General features: G+C 38.0%; 1 protein-coding gene across 1 annotated transcript; it reads right to left on the reverse strand.

Moving 5' to 3' along the window:
* Positions 1-6048: 6048 nt before the first annotated feature.
* Positions 6049-20519, reverse strand: RAC2 (Rac family small GTPase 2). Its single transcript, XM_015831945.1, has 7 exons — positions 20372-20519; positions 15069-15140; positions 13828-13945; positions 12544-12606; positions 11501-11660; positions 8777-8909; positions 6049-6812 (listed from the first exon to the last, which is right to left on the reverse strand). Exons 1-6 carry the CDS (start codon positions 20404-20406, stop codon positions 8779-8781), a joined length of 579 nt encoding a protein of 192 aa, XP_015687431.1. The 5' UTR covers positions 20407-20519; the 3' UTR covers positions 6049-6812; positions 8777-8778.
* Between the last annotated feature and the right edge of the window lie 265 nt (positions 20520-20784).

Genomic DNA, 20784 nt, shown 5'->3' on the forward strand with positions numbered 1-20784 from the left:
TGCAAGTAAATTGCAATACTCCAGCTGAATTGTGGTCCAGGCAGTGGCGTAGTGTGGGTTGTCAGCACCCGGGGCAAGGCAAGTAATTTGCGCCCCCCCTCCACAGTGGGCGGCGACCCGGCGGCTCGGATCGGATTCGCACAGCCAGCACTGCAGAGAGAGTGAGTGAGCCAGGCAGGGGCAGAGAGCTGCGAGTGCGAGCGCGCCCCCCCAGATGTTGTCCCGGTGCGGCCGGCCCCCCCTGCACCCCCACGCTACGCCACTGGGTCCAGGTAGATATTACTATTGCAGCGGATATTGGTTCAGATAACCAATCCTGATTTCCATCTGCTGTTTAAGCAGGAACTTTCAGACCTGCTTCTGACCAGAACTTTCAGGAAAAATATTATCAACTCCTTCAGGAGGGAACATAGTTCCATCCAGAGTTATTATCAAGAAAATATTATTACATTGCCCCAATGTCTATTGATGACAAATAGCTCTATTTTCAAAGATGTAATCTGAATTTATTTCACCACATTCAGAATTCTACAGCTTCCAAGATATCATATGATATCAAAAATATGCCTAGCCCAAGGTGTTTAAATTTAGGATAGGTGAATTATAATTATATTCAAATGTATCTATAGGATCAGATAATTTGTCAAAATGAAACAAACAATGCAGACACCTTCCTTTTTTATATAAAGCATGTATAACAGGGGAAAAGCCAACATTGTCTCAGCATCAGCACAATACTTGTCCCCTCCCCTTTGCCTCTCCCCGCTTTCTGCCCAGTGGATTAATACATAATTAATTTGATGATATACTGATATCTAGATATCTAGGACTTGTTTGTATTCTGTTTTATCGTTACTGGCAATTTTGGATGAGGGCACCATAGTTCACTGGTGGACCCCTTACCAAGCTTAGATGGATTAGTTGCTGATGGCTAGAATTTTTAAAAATAATATGAAATTAACTGGACCGTGTGTTTATCTTTTCTCATAATTCCTGATTGCTTATCACAAATTAACTATACCTTAATTATGAGGAACTTAACTACTGTTTCATTAGGTAGCAACATCTGGCGGCCTTTGGTACAGAAAATGTGTCAGACCTCATTAATACTTGGTTGGGAGATTACTAGAGAATATGGAGTCATAGGCTAGGTTGGAAAGATGCCAATGGCAACTTAAATTACTTCTTTTCTCTGACCAGAAAACAGCATGAAGTTTAGCTTGATTTGGAGACATTGTCTTTATAACAGTATAAGAGTCCCTAGGTATGCAGTTTTGTCCTGATTACTTCTAATTTCAGAGGTAGGGGAGACAAAGATGTGGAAGAATTGCAACTTATTTTTAGAAAACTAAAATATAGCCCTATCCTAATCATTTGATAATAGATAATGCTCCTCTACTCCCAATCCATTTTACTGTAGGATGTAATCCTCATGAATATATAGAGGGGAGATTTTCAATAGGCTGCTGTTATGATAATGATATAATCCTTAAATATGAAATTCTAGGCATGTTCACTTCTTTAAAGAATCATCTTTACCAAGAAATTTAATATGATTCCCCTTGCCCCAAAATATCAAGGAAATGATATTTGTAAAGCACAGAAGGGGAGAATGTGAAGGGGTGCATAGAATATTTATTGTCTGTTCCACCTTTGAAATAAGTAAATGCATTATTAAATATATTATTATTTAAGTGAAGGATTTCCTATAAAACCAGAGCAACCAAAATGTGCCATTAAAAAAGAACAGAACATGTCAGCTATTTTCTTCTGTCTCTACATGATTTGTGTGTGCGTGTGAATGTGTGTTTTCAGAGAATCTGCTTTGGCATTTATCTAGGGATCAACAACACCCACCTTTTTTTGCTTCTGCCTATCTGTCTTTGTTTCTTTCCAGCTCCTGGATTTGTCCTTCATCTCCTGCTTACAGCCCACCTTTTTCTGCTTTGCTCAAGGGAGTTTGTTTTCTGTGATTATACTGTAGTCTGCATTCCTGACTAAGCCACAAGGTTCAGAGGAGCAACTGTAGAAACTATTCCACATGAATGTGGAACAGAGCTTAACTTTGTATTGTTTCTGGTGTCCATTAAGATAGCATTAATGTTTTGATAGCTATACCTTGCCACTACTCTGTCTCCTATTTTAATAAATTTGAGATTATGTTGTTGTCTGCTCCATTTAAAGATAGAATATGAAGAAAAAGGAAACTGTTAGAGCTGTCTTTTCATTTTCTTCTGAACAGTATTGTACTTTACATGTAGCAACATATATATATATATATATATATATATATATATATATATATATATATATATATAGATAGATAGATAGATAGATAGATAGATAGATAGAGAGAGAGAGAGAGAGAGAGATTGATATAGATATAGATACAGTAGATAGATAGATAGATAGATAGATAGATAGATAGATATAGATATAGATATATAGATTAGATATAGATATAGATAGATAGATAGATAGATAGATATAGATATAGATATATAGATTAGATATAGATATAGATATAGATATAGATATAGATATAGATATAGATATAGATATAGATAGATAGATAGATAGATAGATAGATAGATAGATAGATAGATGATAGATAGATAGATAGATAGATAGATAGATAGATAGAGATAGATGATAGATAGATAGATATTTAAAAAAGAATGCAAATAATTTTGAATACAAGAGCTGCATATCCTAAAATGGTGTATGCTGGGAAAAACAATTATGTGGTCATTTCCCTCTATAAATCTTGAGAGAAGCATATGTGAAATCTCTACAACCAGAGTCTATTCCCCCAAACCATCTAAAATTGTATGCCTTAATAATATATATATTTTTTCTTTTTAACTGTTTTACCACATGAAAAGACCTTGGAAATTCCAAAGCATACAGTGATTTTGTCCAGTTGTCTCTCCAGCATTCTTGAGTCCCATTTACTGAGATGAGAGAGATCTATAGGGTCTTTTAGTTACCTTTGTTTGAATCCACATAAAAGCATTTCATCATCTTTATAACCCAGATCCCAGTTGTGAGTAAAGGAAGGGGAATAGAACAACTCATAACTCCCCATCAAACACAGGTGGGAGCCTTCGGCCCAATCTGGCAGGAGGTCTTGGAGAGAAGGGGCTGCGTACCTAATGTCTTCTCTTTTCCTTTTCTTCATCAAGTTCTCTCAAGGATAAACTCTTAACAATGGTACAGGATGAGAATGCTCCTTGGAGCATAAGCTAATTGTCTTCTTTATAAAATTGAAGTTATGTAATGCATAGCTGACATGATGTCTGAATCCAACATTATTATGTTTTGGGAATATTTGGTTTATATCCAGCTTTTCAAGAAGAGGATATAGTATGGGTCCCATCTGTGCAGCAGTCTCCAAATTTTCAGGCAGGGGGCATTCCCATCTTTTGCTGGAGATCCTGGGGTGATTTTTTTGCATGCAAAACATATAATTTGACAAGTGAACACCAGTGATTTTTTGCATGCAAACCTGTAATTGACCACTGAATTACAGTAAATATCTCATCTAATTCACATGAAAAAAGAACATAGCCATATGAAACATTTTATTTGGCACAGTAGACTAGGCATCACATCCAACTGGTACTGAAGAAGAATTGACATTAAGTGAATTGCAGCAGTTAATCTATGAAATGCCTTATAGGTATAATTTTCTGCTATGTTTTTTGTGAGTAAGAAGGGGATTCTTCCATTCCTCTGTGTTCGTTTATCTGGGTGAGGGTCTTCTTGATTGTATCTGTTGCTCTGAACTTTGTTTCAGCTAATAAAATGTGTAGCAACAAAACTATGAGAAAATGGCACCTTTGGGAAGTTGTTCAAGAATATATCTACTGATCATTTAAAGCCATGCCCCTTTACTGATCCTTAGCATCATCCAGTAACACAGGTGCCCACAGCTGCCGATTCTACATAAGGATAGCTGTCATCAGTTTTATTTTAGCAACCCGTAGGCTATTAGTCTTGATCGGTGACTCATTCTATTGCCTCCTTGCTCCTTCCAGCATTCAGTTTCTGTCTCTGCTTCTTGCCTGCAGATTAGTGCAAGCAGAGAGATTGGAATAGCAGCAGAGATCTGCGCCATTCTTTGTAGGTGCCCAGAAGCACTCCAGCAGGAGGAAAGTGCCACAAAGGCATGGGCCTCACTCTAAATTAAGAAAGTCCCTAATAATGCAGACTTTCTGATTGCCAAAACCACTGGCTTTTATAACATATAGTCATTTATGCTCATTGGCACCATTCTGTGGATAGGAAAAAGCTGCGGGTGCACTGATACAAAACAGCCTGGCATATAAGAAACAAAGAATAAGGTTGCCTTCCTGCAGAAATGATTCTTACCAACCATCCCACTCACACATACATGCCATTTATTTGTCACGCACAGTGTAAGCAGGTCAGGAATTCTTACTGTGAATAAGGAAGTTGAGACCAGAGGCTTCTCAGTGAGCCTAATTTTGTTCCTGATATGTTTTATGTCAGAAAGACAGATTTATAGTTCTTAAATACTATTTAGAATGGCTGAAATGCATTTCTTAGTATCAGGGGTAAAGTAAAGTTAAATTAGGATTTGCTAGTAGCTCACTGGATGGCTTGAAATTCCTAATTGTTTAAGAATCATTTAACAATAGCAGCAATTTTTTCCACCTCCTCATTCAGACTGTAATTAGACAGTTGTTGATTTGTGCTTGAATATGCCAATAATACAAGTGTATAGCTCATAGTTTATAGCAGGTAATTGTCTGTCCTCTAAGCCAGCATTTTGCAACCATGGCAACTTAAAATGAGTGGATCTCAATTCCCCAGAATTCCCTAGCCAGCAGGCTCTAATACATCATCTTTCATAGCTGGTTCCAGTTGGACGATTTTGAGATTTTAGAAAAAAAGCAATGCAGTCCCTATTGATCCAAAGTCATCCCAATCAGATTTGACCAGCGTGATGGTCCAGAATTAGAAGAGATATCTTTCGTATCTTTAGTAAATGTTTTCAATGAACTGGACTCTTCCTTAAAAGGCAATTGTGAAAAAATGGCAAGATCTTTGGCACAGATGAAAACCCAGCCAACCTATACCTTCACAGTATGGAGCTGTATCCATTTGTTAATCCACAAAGATATATCCAATGTAGGCTTAATCACATCACTCATTTTGGCATGTTCACGTGGTTCTTGCGCATCTAGTAGGTTGCCATGTAATTATATATTGTCAAGAGTCACATTGTTTCTGCCACGCAACGTCTGCCATGAACAAATATTTGCAATTCTAAATTAGTATTGATGTAACACTACCAGCATGTAAGCACCCTGGCTTAGCTCAGAGCCTCATTAAAAAGCTTCCTGTAAGACAGAAGACAGTGAAGCAATTTGGAGTGTTTGGGTTGAGGGTAACAGACACTGGGCAAGTAAGTAAAAGGCAAACAACCAGCCCTACCAGAAGATCTACTGGTAAAACAAAATGTAGCACCAAAACAATTAAATGTCCAGGTTACCTCTCAAAAGGGCTACAGGAACATTACAGAATGGGAAACCCAATAATGAAATTATGGACCTGTGACTATGACATCTTATGCACTAAAAACTGAGATCATGCCGTCTAATCAACATAATATCTACCAAGGGCACATTACTTCTCAGTAATGACATCCAGTCTAAATTCTCATTTAGTATTTATGAGGAATAAACTTCATCAGTTGTGTGCTCATAATATTGCCAAATGAGATAGATTGGTCAATAAGTAGCAGAACAGCTAGCATCTCAGCAACCTATCTCTGAAAATGTGTATCTGTATTAGCACCCATACAAGTTATGGGTAATAGGAATAGATGGTTTATGATTATATTTTAATTGAGTCTCATTTAGAATGCAGTGATCAGTAATAGGAGCAGGTAGGTAATGAAGGAGAATAACTTAAATAAGGGTGCTCCCATGCTAAAGCTCTTTAGTACTGAGGAAGCATCATTTTTTTTAGTACAAGAATATTTTTTAAAACATGAAGGATCATACAGCACATTATACATTACTGTATTACCTGGCACTTTACTTAGCAAAGTCTTTTCCAATATTCCAAAGCACTTATTCAGAAGCAATGTCTTTTGTGGCTTATACATGTTAATAAAGCATGGGGATAATACTGAGTATAAGCCTTCAATTACCATTTTGATTTCTCATTGGGAACTAAAACATTTCCTGACATTATACATATTTCTTTGCTTTGTATAATACGGGAAGAGTTCATTTATAGCACTAGTTTACCAGTCAAAAGAAAAAAGAAAAAAAAAAGAACAAAAAAGAGGAGAAAATCAATAGTTAAAATGTACTCCCCATACACACATCCATACTAGCACTGGGGAAATTTAGGAAATGTATTCAGGAGGAAAATGAAAATTATTGATTAAAAAACCACTAGCCCAGATCAACTGGAGACATTAACTGTTTGAACCTGCAAAGAATATATGCGCAAAACAAAGCCCTTTTGAAAAGTTTTCATAGTATGTTCCCTGTTACTAATGAATATATTGCCATGACTGCATTTTATTTTTTTAAGCAGTAGCCACAAATTAGGTCTAGAGAAAGAGAGAGAGAGAGAAAGGAATTTATACTGTAATGCACCTTATTAAGAATAAAGTAATGCATACATTCAGATTTTTTAAACAAATAGCTAGTTGTGGAAGCACTGGGCTATTCATAGTGAAACAAGATTAAAAATCCAGCAGCCTCTAAAGTTCTCTTTCTTCATCCCCTCTTCAAAGGTCTGTGGGCTGAAGGGCCAGAATCCAGATTCTATGTCAGAGAGACAAAAAGAGAGAGGGAGGGAGAGAAATTGTGTTACTCTAGTCTGTTAGCTACATGACAATCTTCTGCACCCCAGGGCTCCTTCACATATGTGGACTTCAACACCTAGAGTTCTTAGCTAAGGTTATGATGGATAGGGCATTGGGGGTGGATTAAACAATTTGGGGAAAAGTACTGTAAAGAATTGCATTCTCCACCCTTTATGAAGCAGTAAATAGTTGCAGGCAGCCATTAAAATCCAAATTTCCTTTAGGGCAGGAGAGAAACTGGCAGACTTAGGCTCACTTCCACAGCCCAGTTGGATCATGGAACTGGTCTGTTGTTTTGAAAAAAAAAAGTGCAAAGATGAACCCTCTTCCTTTGGCAAAAATTTACCAACCCAGAAACCCAGCAAGGACTGGCTTTTTATACAATTGAATCACAAAGTTGTGGTATTGTTGCTGAGAAACCTTACCCTCTATAGTTTGAGCCCCATAAAACCACTTGGGCGACTTCATTAGTTGTTGAGGGTGAATAGGGAAGTGAATATCCTGCTGTTTACTAAAGACTTGCCTGAAGAGGACAAGTGTTGTCATCAGGCTTGGAAAAATCTCAGGGTTTGCAGAAGTACAAAAATAGTTTTAAGGGTTTGATATAGCTAATATAAAAATCCCAGAACAATACAATAAGGTAGCAGTATACTAAAAAAAAAACACCTTAAAATACTAGCCAAGGGGAAGAAGGTGGGTGGGATTTGAGGGTGGGAGAGTCAGTGGGAAAACCCATGGAAAAGTTGGAACAGCTGGATCCCAAACCCAGTGCTGTATGCATGAAAACATTTGGCATGAAAACATTTTTCTTGTATAGAGCTGGTGCTCATGACCTTTACCGATGCATTGGCATTTGGTAAAACAATTATGAAAAGTAAGCATGGGAAGAATTTTAGTGTGCTGTAGAATTCCTTCATATTTCTATCAAATAGATCAATGAGAGGAGTGAACTAAGAGAAAAGGCTCCAATCTATCCCCTCCCCCAATGCCAGTGTGTTGGGTTGTGCTCCAGACTACCTACATATACCACACTCTCTGCTATTCTTGTTCTTAAGCACAAATATACATTCTGCTCTTGCCAAAAACATTTTGTTCTACACACTTTCATACTGCTAACCAGAGAAATATTCCTGCACTTTTTCTCCAATTGGTTCCATTTGATTTAATAAAAAAAAGTACTGACTTTGGAAACTTTGAACAAAGAAGAGAATTTAGAGACACTTTTGTGGGCACAATATAACATAAATTTCATTAAAGCTTAGACCAACCACTATACATAAAATATACCTATAATCTCCCACAATATTTTTACATTTATATAATGAAAGGGTAGACAATGTGGATGCATGCCCATATATAAATATCTTGTTGTTTATTATACAAACATCTTTCCAATGGGTTGCAGCTTCTCTGATATTCCATGTTTCATTTAAATCCTGGGGAAATATGTCACAAGACAATTTCTTCACTGGGACTTTTGCAATTGCAGTGTGACTGTCATTACTAAGAGGATGTTTACAGAGTTGTTTCCTCTCCCCTGGAGAGGTTTGGAAAAATCTTCTGAATCAACTTTACTGTGAATAAATTGAACAGAGAATTTTGAAAAGGTGTGTGTACCCAGTGATACATCTCTGTTTGTCAACTACCACCCACTGCTTCACTGACAATCCTTGATCAAAGATGGTAAGACTAGCACAATGAATTGTAATGCAACTCATCTGCAGAGTTCCATGTGGCAAAGCTGATGTGTGGATTATGTGTGCAATGAGTATTCTGATTTTTTTAATATACGGTATACTTCCTGTTAAAATCACAACAGTAGCACATAATAAACTTTCTAATATTTTAAAGTCCCATGGTAGGGAATCACGCTGGTATGGATCCATTCTGGATGGAAACCACAAGCAGGTTTTTGATACTTACCCCTAAAGGATATTGCACCTCCTTTTCTTTGTCTTTGTAGGTTGTGGACAGAGAACTGCTCGAATGGCCTCATCAAACACTGTTTTCAGGCCACGCTGGGTGAGTGCTGAACATTCAAGGTACTTTACTGCATCTGCAAAGAGAAAAAATGTCTGAGGAAGAAATGAAAAAAAATTCCCTCACTTGTCCCAATATCAAGTTCAGCATCTCTATGGGCAGCAGAACTACTTAGGAATGTAAGAATATAAGAAAAGACTAACATAATCAGACCAAAACCTTGCCGCAGGAAGATGCCTTATGTAGAGTCTAACCCAGTGGTGGCAAACCTATGGCACACGTGCCAAAGGCGGCACTCAGAGCTCTCTCTGTGGGTACGTGTGCCCCCTCCTCACCAGCAGCCCCCCCGGAGAATTGCCCCCAGGTGTGCGTGGAGCAGCACAGCCAAGGACATGGCACCCAGGCAGCAGGGACATCGCGCACAGATGATGCTGCAGGGCGCAGGTGGAGGGTGTGGCCGCCATGATGCTGCAGGCCTGCCTGGGTGAACTGCTGTGGTGGGTCATAGAGATGGTAGGTGGCCCTGCGGGCGGGCAGGGGTAGGCGGGGGCAGGGTAGGGGCAGGCGGCGGGGTGGTTTTGGGACACTCAGTCTCTAAAAGGTTTGCCATCACTGGTCTAACCATTCAAGAAACTACCTCAATATTGTTTGCACTGACAATAATTGGTTGCCCAGGGTTTCAGGCTGAAATATTGATCATCACTAATTGTGAGACCAAACACTAAACAAGGACATTCTGCATGTTAAGCAGATGCTTTATCTCTTAGCCAATCAGATGGCTACAGGTATCCATAAGGAATACAAGAGCACAAAAATGTTGCTTGCTGTTTCTCTACAGCTTGCATTTTGATGTGATAAAACTAGATGTCTTTGATGTAATAAATAAGAAAATAAATACTGTAATGGCTGTGCAGCATCAATTAATAAAAACTTTATTTCTGATACTGCATACACAGATTCTAAATTATCGGGCAGATCATAGGAAAAGCCAAATTTTGTTAGTTTGTTGAAGAGTACCAATCTTAAATCCACCCATCAGGACATCTGTTACCCAAGAGAGCAAGAGAGAACTGCTGTCCCAAAGAACAGATCCCCCCCCCCAGAAATACCATCTAAGATACTGTATCGTTCCCTTTTCTCACTCTGCCTATGTCTCACCTTCTACTTAGGCCTTGGGAGATAATAAAAAGGGAAAGATAGATTATTTTTCCAGAAAACATGACTGTATGCCCTGGTAAAGATCCTTCAGAAAGAGAGCAGATTTTCAGCTTTTGCTGGTGTGTCCCAGAATACAGGACAGGAAAAGGAAGTTGTGGTTCAACATTATTTCAAGCGACAGAAGGCAAGTTCCGGATACAGAAAGCTGAGAAGAGGAGGGGGAAAATATCACCATTCTGATATTTTGAGTTAAAGCCCTAATCTTAATCTTAACTCTGCAAGAAACCGGATGCCACCTTAACCCTTATACATAGATAATTTGTACCTGTGCTCACAAACCAGCATAGTTCTATTGCCAAGGTTTGATAGACATGCATATAGGTTTTCTAGTGTATTCATAGAAATAAACAAATGGGTTTTTTTTTATGCCCATGGTTTTTCAAATACATGGCCACATAATCGTATTTTTAAATGTAGAAAAATGTGGTTTTGATACACATTTCCTAGTGGACTTTCTTCCACATTTTTTCCTTTCTAAATTCTCAAAATACACATTCATGCATGCATTTTCTGAAGCGGCACTGGATCACATAATTAGGAAAAGTGTGAAATTTCAGAGATAACTGCTTTCTGATTTGCATAACAGTTCAGAACTGGTTGGCTCATTAAAATGTGAACAACAACAACAAAAATACTTGAGCATCCCTCTTTTGGAGACCAAAATATTCAACTTAACATTTCTTTGGAGCTTTGGAGCAACTAATGTGAGAGTTATCTTGGAAGGACTTTCTTTCCTTATCTATCATGCATTGTGGCTATTTTAGCCCAACATGCAGCAAATATTATTGCTCTCCTTATCTAAATCATCCTGTTGATTTAATAAATTGTAATCTTTACTTCAATGCTAGATGAAAATGGTCCCATGCTTCTGGGATTCTTAAGAGGGTTCATCATAGCCTCCTTTAAGGAAGAGAAGACAAACCCTCTTTCATAGAAACAGACACCATTGTACAGGTACCATCAAAGGTCACCTTCGGGATCTAATAAACAAATAAAAGATGGGAACAGGCAGGATAGAGATTGGAATGGCAATGCTAATTTTTAACAGTTGTATATTTTCTATCAAGTCAAGGAGAGATGAACAGGACTTCAAGTTAATAGTGGGAAAGTGCACTGTTATATCAAAAGAAAAGAAAAAAAGGGTTTGTGAGCTCAGTATTTATATGCATTTGCCTTTCTTAATTTCTCAGCTGCTTTCTAGCTCTTATATCTCCACAGGTTTCCTCACATTGCACCAGAGTTACTTTCTACAGTGTCACTAAAGGCTAAAGTGCAGAAAGTGCAAAATAAACAAGCCAAAGGAAAGAAGAACAGCTAGAAGATAAGTGACAATCTCGTCTAAAGAATGAATATTCTTGCATTTGATTGGCTCAAGAGAAATAGGTAGCCACAACTGAATTGGCATAAATGAAACTAGCAAACTTTTCCCCTCCCCGTAGCAACACTTACCAATCTCTTTGGCTAGGGCAAGACCTTGTGGGTATGTAATAGGGGCCAGCTTCTTTTCCTTCAGCTTCTCAATAGTATCCTTGTCATCCCGGAGATCCAACTTTGTGCCCACCAGGATCATCGGAGTGCTAGGGCAGTGATGTCGTACTTCAGGGAACCACTAAAAGAAAGTTCAAGATTTTACTGAATAACACATAGTGATGCAGGACAAGTGATTGGTAAATGAAATACCAGGCATTTGCACCAATGCAACCTTCTTAGATAAGGACTATAAATCAGTCCTTATTTATAGTCCTTAGATAAGGACTATAAATAAGGACTATAAATGGGTGGGGCATAAATGTTTTTAATAAATCCAGGAAATAGATCTTGGAATAGCAGTTGATCTCAAGATGAATATGAGGCTGCTGAACCATAGGGAATTGATTCTGATTGTGGTGGGGTATAAATGTTATAAACATTTAGCAAATGTAACTTTAGGTTACATCCACTGAAGTATTTTTGATCAATTTATACAGCTGCCCATCTCATAATTGCAGTTCTGGGAGACAAAGCTGGGGTTAAAAAAGCCAGACATTTTTTTTAATGAAAAAGTAATGGCATTAGAAAACAAACCCAGCTCTGATTATAAAAAAGACAAATTCACAATGAAGAGCTCATCTAATCCCTAAATACTTTCAAGGAGGATCCAGACAAACTGGAACTTTGGGCAGTCTACCTAGCCTTATGTTCTAGTGTTGCTGAATCCTATTTGTAGAGTAGGATGCAACTTCTAATGGACCTTCATCCAATACATCCTTCAGATTTATTGCACTTCAACCACCAGAATTCCCAGACAATATCTAACATAGTCATAGGAAAAGTTAGGTGTCTTCATTCAAAACGTTCAATGAAGTCTTTGACATCAATCCAATTTATACATTACATAAGGATCCAAATATTTTACTGTCACTGTACTGTATATTTTTCATGCTGCTGCAATACCAAGATTGAGTCTTCCTTAGTGTCACTTGCTCTGCACACGGTAGCCCGGATGATCTCACCTTAGCACGAACGTTTTCGTAAGATGCAGGGCTGACCAGAGAGAAGCAGATGAGAAACACATCCTGTAGGCAGAAAATTCAAAGACATGGGGAAAAAATCATGTGAGTGTTTGGTGCAGCTAGGAAAAAAATGTCATCATTTTTGTACCAAATATATATATACACTGTTGCTCGGGTGCTTAAAGCATTTTACTGAACATCTCTGCAACTCTCACAACAACTATGTAGGCTCCATTGTTATTGTTAATGGATATTTCTAAAGCCCAGTTATTTTGGTTGGTTTGAAAGATGCATCTAAGAAATTTTGAATCTTGTGGAAATACTTTACTGAAACCAAAGGACTTTTGAAACAAAGAAACAGTGTGAACAGTACACAAAACCTAGATCTATTATATAGACATGACAGAATTACTTCTTCCACGAATAACTCAATATTTGCAATACTAAAAAAACACAAAGTAACATATTATCTTAGCCATCTTTTGATGAGGCATGCCTAACCCCTAACAAGTTCACAGCTATGTCTACAGGCTGAAAAATACTAGCTAGTTTATCTAATCAAGATTAACTCAGAATAATCTTGATTTGATGCTTTCTTCATGTCATCATCGCCTTTTCCATCTGAGAGTTATATATCATATTATATTGTACAGTACTTACTATCAGCTAGAGAAGCTTGAGGATTTTATCCAGGAATCTTAAAGAATCTTATTTCCCTCTTTAAAAAGTGAGAGGAAAGGCTCTCTAAAGTCCTGGATCAGATAGGTAAAACTATTAAACATTCTGGGATGGGTTTTTTTTTGGCTGTGATGACTATTACATCACATTACTATTTTGTACTACCACCATCCAATGTAATTAGGATTTTGGTGGCCCAGATATGATAATACATCATTAATGTAATATTGACTCCTGGTGATGATGTGGATCTATCTCATTGTCATTGATTTCTTTCAGAATGCCTTTTTAAAAATCTTCACTGTAGTCTACAGTCTAATGATTTCTTGATGGTATCTCATCAAAATGCTAATCCTGGATAGCTGATTTTGGGTAATCAGCTAAGGTTAGGTAGAAGCTGCCATGTGTGTGCTAACAAGGAATATTGAACAAAGCTTTTCAGAGATAAGTAAGGCTATCAAACAAACAAATATGGTTGTCCACTAAATAAGGAGAACTATGGCTCTTTGCAGCTTCTACTGGTGGTCTCAACTTTTGGATTTTTGTAGTCCATATCTGATAGCCCTAAACAATTAGACAATGCTTCAGAGAAAATACATGACTCACAGTCTGTGGATAGGAGAGAGGCCTCAAGCGGTCATAATCTTCCTGGCCAGCTGTATCCCATAATCCCAGGTTTACAGGTTTGCTATCAACCATCACATTGGCAGAATAGTTATCAAAGCTGTAACAGATATCAAGGTTTATAGTGACATTAGAGGGAGAGGGATTTTACTCTTTCCTAGACCGAAATCCTGATACAGGAGAAAAAGCACGGTTCTCTCCAGGATGCTAACAGGTATTTCTCGTGGCACCATCAGACTCTTTGAGTCACTTGACCTTATTTTGTAAATATTAAATGGGAAGTTTTGATTCTGTAAATCCCACTGGCACTTTCTGGAGTAGCATTAGGTCCCAAAGCCATTCTATGAAAATAGAGAATGGTTAGATCTCAGTAATTTCTTTATGTGTGGACTCTTGGTGCAACACAAAGATATTCTGGAGTGCTAGTAAGCAATCTGAAAGGTAAGGGTGTCTACAGGGAAGAAGTCAAAAGAAGTCAAGATGGTGGGCACAATTTAGCAATCAAAGTTGAGCTCCTTTTTTATGTGTATCGCACATAAGGAGCATGGCTCAGATTGTATTTTTGTGGTTGCCATCTTGGGTTTTTTATACCCCCCACTCCTTCTAGAAAGCTGGGAAAAACCATAAGACCTAGCATCTCTAAGCTGTCTTTAGGAAAATGGATGTTTTGTGACTGCTGATGCTTACAATCTCATTTCAAATCAGATGAATAATATTTGTATACCATATTTTAGTTCTTTACCTTCTTAAGCAATAGTTCCCCATAATATATAATTAAATTGGCACTAAACCAATCCTTTTCATAAGATGGGGAGCCAAATTCTATATTAAAAAGAAACTATTGAGGGTGCAATCCCAAATGAAGCTATGTCTCTTTGCTATCACCCTTTCTAGATATATTGGCAGTGACAGCTCCTCTTCTGAAAGTTGTGATCCTAAGAAATTTGATGAGGACCAGGTTAATTTAGACTGATCTGTCATCTTATCCCCAAAATGGACAGAATAGGTACAAATAATTTCTTAATCAAATTCATTTGTTTTTCTTAACATTCCCATCTAGGAATATTACAATGCTGAATGCCCTTGATTCTTGGAAACTTAATCTTATGTTATTGCTGATATTATTTACACAGCAAAATTGCATTTCCTTGACAAACAGGAATATTAGTAGATCTAATTCTTTCAAATCCAACAACCTCAAGCTAAACAATTTCCATACTCACACAGTAGGAATATATTCTCCTGGAAATGCATTGGTGGTGTAGCTGATCAGGAGACAAGTTTTACCTACAGCTCTGAGGGGAAAAAAGGGGAAAAGAAATATAAATGCAGTTCTTTTTTTAAAATATGCTTCAAGATTAGATTTAGAGGGATGCTTTGCTTATGAATGAAGTTCCTGGTCAAATGATTTCCATGGCAGTATTATAATGGTATCCAGAAATTGAACATTTTAAATCATAGGTAATGAAGAGGACCAATTGATCTAACAAGATATTTTCAGTAATGGCTAACATGTACTACACAGTTTGTGTGGCTTTAAGAAGTGTGGATTTCAGCTCCTAGCATGCTAGCTGGAAGCTTTTGCGAACTCCACACATCTTTAAGTTGCCAAGATTGAGAAATACCTCCCCAGGTTTTATGTCAAATAAGAGAGATAGAATCATGAAGCATATAGGTAAGGACAACTTTAATCTCTCTTAAGTATGAGTAGGAATGAGATGAAGGCAACTTCAGGAGAACATATACAAGAAACAGAGACAGAGAGATTACCAGTGCATGTTTATAGTCTGCTTGGGTGGTAGCGAAGGAAACTCATTAAAATCAGGAAGGAACTGGAAGCAAGTTGCCACTTCCCCATCCATTCTTTAGTTTTTAAAAAATGTCACCTGACTGCTTATGCCAGCCTTCTCTGGCATACTTGAGATGTGGTTTCTATAGTTTACATCAAGTCCAGGCATGCTTATTTCAGATAATCATAGCTTTGTCCAAGATACTCAGAAGCTATCAGATGGATGAAAGCTGGTCTGTGCAATTCATATAAACTTTCCACATAGTTGTGAAAGGCATGCTAAGACCAAGTATGCAGAATCACTCTTTTGTTAAATCCTGTGCAATGAATACATGTTGTCCATGTTCAGAGGCCTTTCTAAAAATCTGGTTAAAAAAAGTGATGTCAGACTTGAGGCCACAAAAAGGCATGTGAAATTGAGCACGAATGTATCTGTTTGGACGGTTTGAGCAAACAGGATGATCCAATGGAAAATGTAACTTCAAAGATATTTCCCACCAGCCCGTAGTCTAGACAGTACTGTGATGGCTATTAGATAGGAATTGGAAGGAAGAGCTATATGTGTTTCTAGTGAACTGTCTATCTGTAAAATTAGTTTAAAAAAATCTTGTAAGACATCCAGCTTGCCCTTTGCTAAGAAATTACAAAAGTGATTTTAGCATCATCTTGGGAAGGCACCAGATTGGAAAAGCTGTTCTAAGATATTCATCCTCAGCTCTCTTAATTAAAAATACAGTAGGATGGCATTTGTGGAGTTTATATCTAGATAATCCTCCTTGGGATTCAGCTGAAATATTTGTAGATGTTCTAACCAATAATTGGAATTAGCTTTAAAAGGATGTTCTCATTTTGTTCCTACATGAACATGAGAATGGTGCATGAGAATGGTGGTAGTAGTAATAATAATGATAATAAATCATATTCATTTGTACCAAGGCATGGCACGATCAAGGAAATCCAGTAATTATAAACATTTCATCCAATACAAAAATGCTCAATGAGCAACTGAAGAAATATTTAGAATTTAAACAGCCACCTGGTATTGTACAACAAGACATATTTACACTATCCTACTACCAATCCATCCATCCATCCATCCATCCATCCATCCATCCATCCATGACTTCTCAATAACCAGAACAAGGCAGCAAGAACTGCAATATTAACTTATTTCTAGGAATTGCAGAAGAGTAAGGTCAAATAAGTAAACTCCACATTAACCCACAAATCAAAAAGGCCCTTAAGTCCTTTTTGAAAGCATGCAAACTTTCACAGATACTGTATGAAGGAACAGCAGGAACTGATTTTAGAATGATGGGCCTATCCCAGAATGCCAGATAACAAATTGGAGTGTGAAAGAGAAAGAAAGACTTGCACAAAGGGACAGAAAGGATGGTTGGGATTATAGGATAAGAGCATATACTGAAGGGCTTGAGACCAGCAAGCTCAAAAAAAACAACAACCCACCAAACAAACAAACAACCCACCCCAAACACTAGTATTTAAAATTCAGGTCTGGTTCAAATAGGAAGCAAGTAAAGTGCCATATAGTGTAGCAAAATATGAGAAAAGCATAAGAGGTCCAGAGCAATCCAAAAATTACTGTTTTGACTAAGAGCACATGACAGGGAAAGGCATTGGGAGCACTTGCTGGAAGCCTATTGCATTAGTCCAGGGGTCTTCAAACTTGGCCCTTTTATGACTTGTGGACTTCAACTCCCAAAATTCCTCAGCCAGGCATGTTGGCTGAGGAATTCTGGGAGTTGAAGTCCACAAGTCATAAAAGGGCCAAGTTTGAAGACCCCTGCATTAGTCCAAGCATGAAGCAACTGAAGCAAGCATCAATAAAGCCACCAACAGCCTAATAATGCCCAGTAACTAAAAATATGCTATATAATTTTTTAAAGTTTTTTTTATTGTTATTATTATTTTAACAGAGTTCAGTAATAATTATTCAACAAAAACGTGTTGTCTGAGTATCTTATTCACTAATACAAATTAAATTCCTAATCCCTAAATCTTTTCTCTAAGCATTGATAAAATAGGTCCCAAGTTTGAAAATATTCTGTTAATGCTATACAATTACTAAATGGGTCAATTATTATCAAGCAAGACTCCAAAGTTTCAGGTGGAGAAAACAGGTAATCTGAAGCTCTGGAATCAAATGAGGAAGATGGTAAAGGATGGAAAAGACAACTATTGTAGGTCAAAACAAAATAGACTCTGTTTCAACTTTAGGCAATGGGAGAATATTCAGGATGAAAACCTAGTGAGACAGTTTGATAGGCATAATATTTGCATGATATTGACCATGAATTGGGGAACCCAAGAGAAGGGTATAATAGGTAAACAAAATAGGACCCATGACTGATACTTGAGGGAAACCACTCCAATGGAAAATTCCATGGCAATGATGTAGCTTGGGGGGGTGGGAGTGAAAAGGCAAAAAAGATTTGGCCCAATCAAGAATTTACCAGTGATGCCCAAGGATCATCTCCTACCTAGACAAAGATAGCTAATTGCTGAGTGTATGAGCTGTTGGTGTAAAGTCAAAAGGGACAACACCAATGTTAGGTAGTGAGACTTCATCATCAGAATATCATTCAGAACTTGGTGTTCACAAAGTACATTTATTTAACCCAATTTTATGGATGGATGCACATTATGTGAATTGTTATCTAAATAAATAGATGGGCTCACACAAGATTGGCATATGATTGCCTTAGTGTTTCTTGTGAATACAGCCATCATGCCAGGCCTTTGAGCTATCAAGCCCAGTATTGCCAATTCCAATTGGAAGCCTTCCAGTTGAATTTGCTATATAATTCCTCATATTCCCAGCCAGTATAGCAGGATTGGGGAACCTTGGTTCTTTTATGACTTGTGGATTTCAACTCCTAGAAACATGGCTAGCTTAGGAATTCTGGGAGTTGAAATCCATAAGTCATAAAAGGGCCAAAGTTCCCCACCCCTGCAGTATTGAATGAGCAGAGTTGCTGATGATCTGATTTATAAAGGCTGATCTAATTCTCATTTGCAGGAGCCCATTAACTACTTAGCCTTTTCAACTGGAGAAATTCAAACCTGAGCCATTGAAATATGACCCCTCCCTCAACTTCTGCATGCTTCTTTTTTAAAGCCACAGGTGTTAAACACTTCAAGGAAACTTCCTCATTGAGGTTACAGCAAAAGAAAAGGTACTGGTGAAATGCAGAAGCTAGAAAAGCCCCTTTATCTGTACTGGCCCAGGGCAAATAGTGAAGGATGAAAGGAACAGGCAGAATTTCATTCAGGGCAAATGTCCTTCTCCCCCAGAGTGTAGTGCTATTCTTCACAGATTTGTGCTTAAGACCCTCCAAAATGCAAGAAGCTTGAGGGGGGAATTCAGTGCACAATTAATAGAAAGTCCAAAACTAAATTGAATTTGTCATCTCAGTTAATAGACATAGGAGCAGTCTTTATATGCAGGCGACCGCAATTTTATTTTTTTTTAGCCGACTCCAAATCATGGAAAAAGAAATGCTGAATCATCAGGAGCATATTATCAGCAAGAAGGTGAAGTTTATGAAGGTTTTGGTACTACAAATGCTTTCAGCACATTATTACACATCATATCACTCTACAAATCTCTCTCTCTCTCTCATGCCGATTTCTTGTATCTTGTGCAGTTATCACATTGCCATCTAATTATAGCCACTCTCCTCTATCAAGTAGATACTATGAGAAAGAGTTATAGCTGACAAAGGGACTGACTCTAGCTCTATCCTAAAAGTAACCTGACGGCAATCCTAAAAAAAAGAGTCTATCTTTTATGGTTTCCCCCCTTGTCTGCTTCTGAGTCAATAGCAGTCGTATTAGGTGGCATTCTTTAGAGCAGTGTTTCTCAACCTTGACAATTTTAAGGCATGTGGATTTCAACTCCCAGAATTCCACAGCCAGCATTGCTGGCTGTGGAATTCTGGGAATTGAAGTCCACATGCCTTAAAATTGTCAAGGTTGAGAAACACTGCTTTAGAGACTAGTTTGCTTTTGAGCCTGGCCCCTAATCCACAGATGACATCTAGAAATGATGATCACACCAAATAGATCTTCTTGGGTGATAGGTGCTTCATAACAAATTGCCTTCATCTTAGTTTTACAGGGTTGCATAGAAAAAATATTTTACTAGTTTCATAAGCCAAAAGAAAAAAAGCCATGAAAAGTTACCAAGATCACTGGTACAGTAAACTACAACCTAGGCAGAAAGCCACAAATATAAGGCCTGTACCTCCAGTTTAAATCGTTTGAAAGATAGTTACATTATTTCAGGCTTGCGACATTTAACTCCAAAAATGAAACTACTGTAATTAAATCAGATTTCCCTTGGTTTTGCTCCTGATCCAAATGACTGGAAATTCTGGGAGCTGTGACCCCAATTACCCACCTGGAGAGCAGCAGACTGGGGAGGTTCTGCCTTAAAATACTTAAATAAAGGGGCCATGGTTTATTTGATAAGCAATTCCACAATTAATCTTTTTTTAAAAAAAAATGCCATATTTCTGAAAAATAAAAGCATTACTTTCCCATCCATATTGCCCAGAAAACAAAATTCCTCCTCTGCTTCCTATGGTCTCTTTTCTCTCTCTCTCTAAAAGAAAGATGGAGATCAAGAAAGAAGAAGACTGCAGGCATTTTGTCAGAAGGGCAGCTGAGGGAAAAAAAAGACCCTCCCTTGCTCCCCAAATGAAGGATACATACCCATCTCCTACCACCACACATTTGATGGCTTGCATGTCTCCGGCCTAGCAGTGCTGTGGAGTTCAGGAAGCCTCTTGAGCAACGAAGCAGCTCAACAAATGTTGATGGTGGAAAGTCTTCTATAGATATATCAAAACTGAAGCTGAATTAACAGCAGGTTGTGGGTTAGGGAGGAAGCGGAAGAGATAGAATATTTCTCAGCCCTCCCACTAGTCTCTTCCTTTACCAGGCAGCTTTAAGTGTTTGCTGGGGAAGAGCATGCTTGCTGTTTGAAAGCAGAACTCTTTTTGCAGAACCCAGATGGCTCAGCATTTCCTCTTATCTGTGACTCCACACTTTGGAAGTAGGGAGAAAGGTTCCTTTGAATCCTCTCCCCAACATACACTACCCAGAGCAGCAGATGGAGAAGGTGA

This window comes from Protobothrops mucrosquamatus, unplaced genomic scaffold (genome assembly GCF_001527695.2).
Source record: "Protobothrops mucrosquamatus isolate PMUCROS unplaced genomic scaffold, P.Mucros_1.0 scaffold_22, whole genome shotgun sequence".
NCBI lineage: Eukaryota > Metazoa > Chordata > Lepidosauria > Squamata > Viperidae > Protobothrops > Protobothrops mucrosquamatus.

What these genes read in the sequence shown, in the direction of transcription:
- RAC2 (XM_015831945.1), bottom strand. Translation starts at nt 20,406, where the DNA reads ATGCAAGCCATCAAATGTGTGGTGGTAGGAGATGG. An exon ending in GGAGAATATATTCCTACTGT is followed by an intron (nt 13,946 to 15,068) that starts GTGAGTATGGAA and finishes TATCTGTTACAG; the next exon opens with CTTTGATAACTATTCTGCCA. An exon ending in CTCTCTCCTATCCACAGACT is followed by an intron (nt 12,607 to 13,827) that starts GTGAGTCATGTA and finishes TTCTGCCTACAG; the next exon opens with GATGTGTTTCTCATCTGCTT.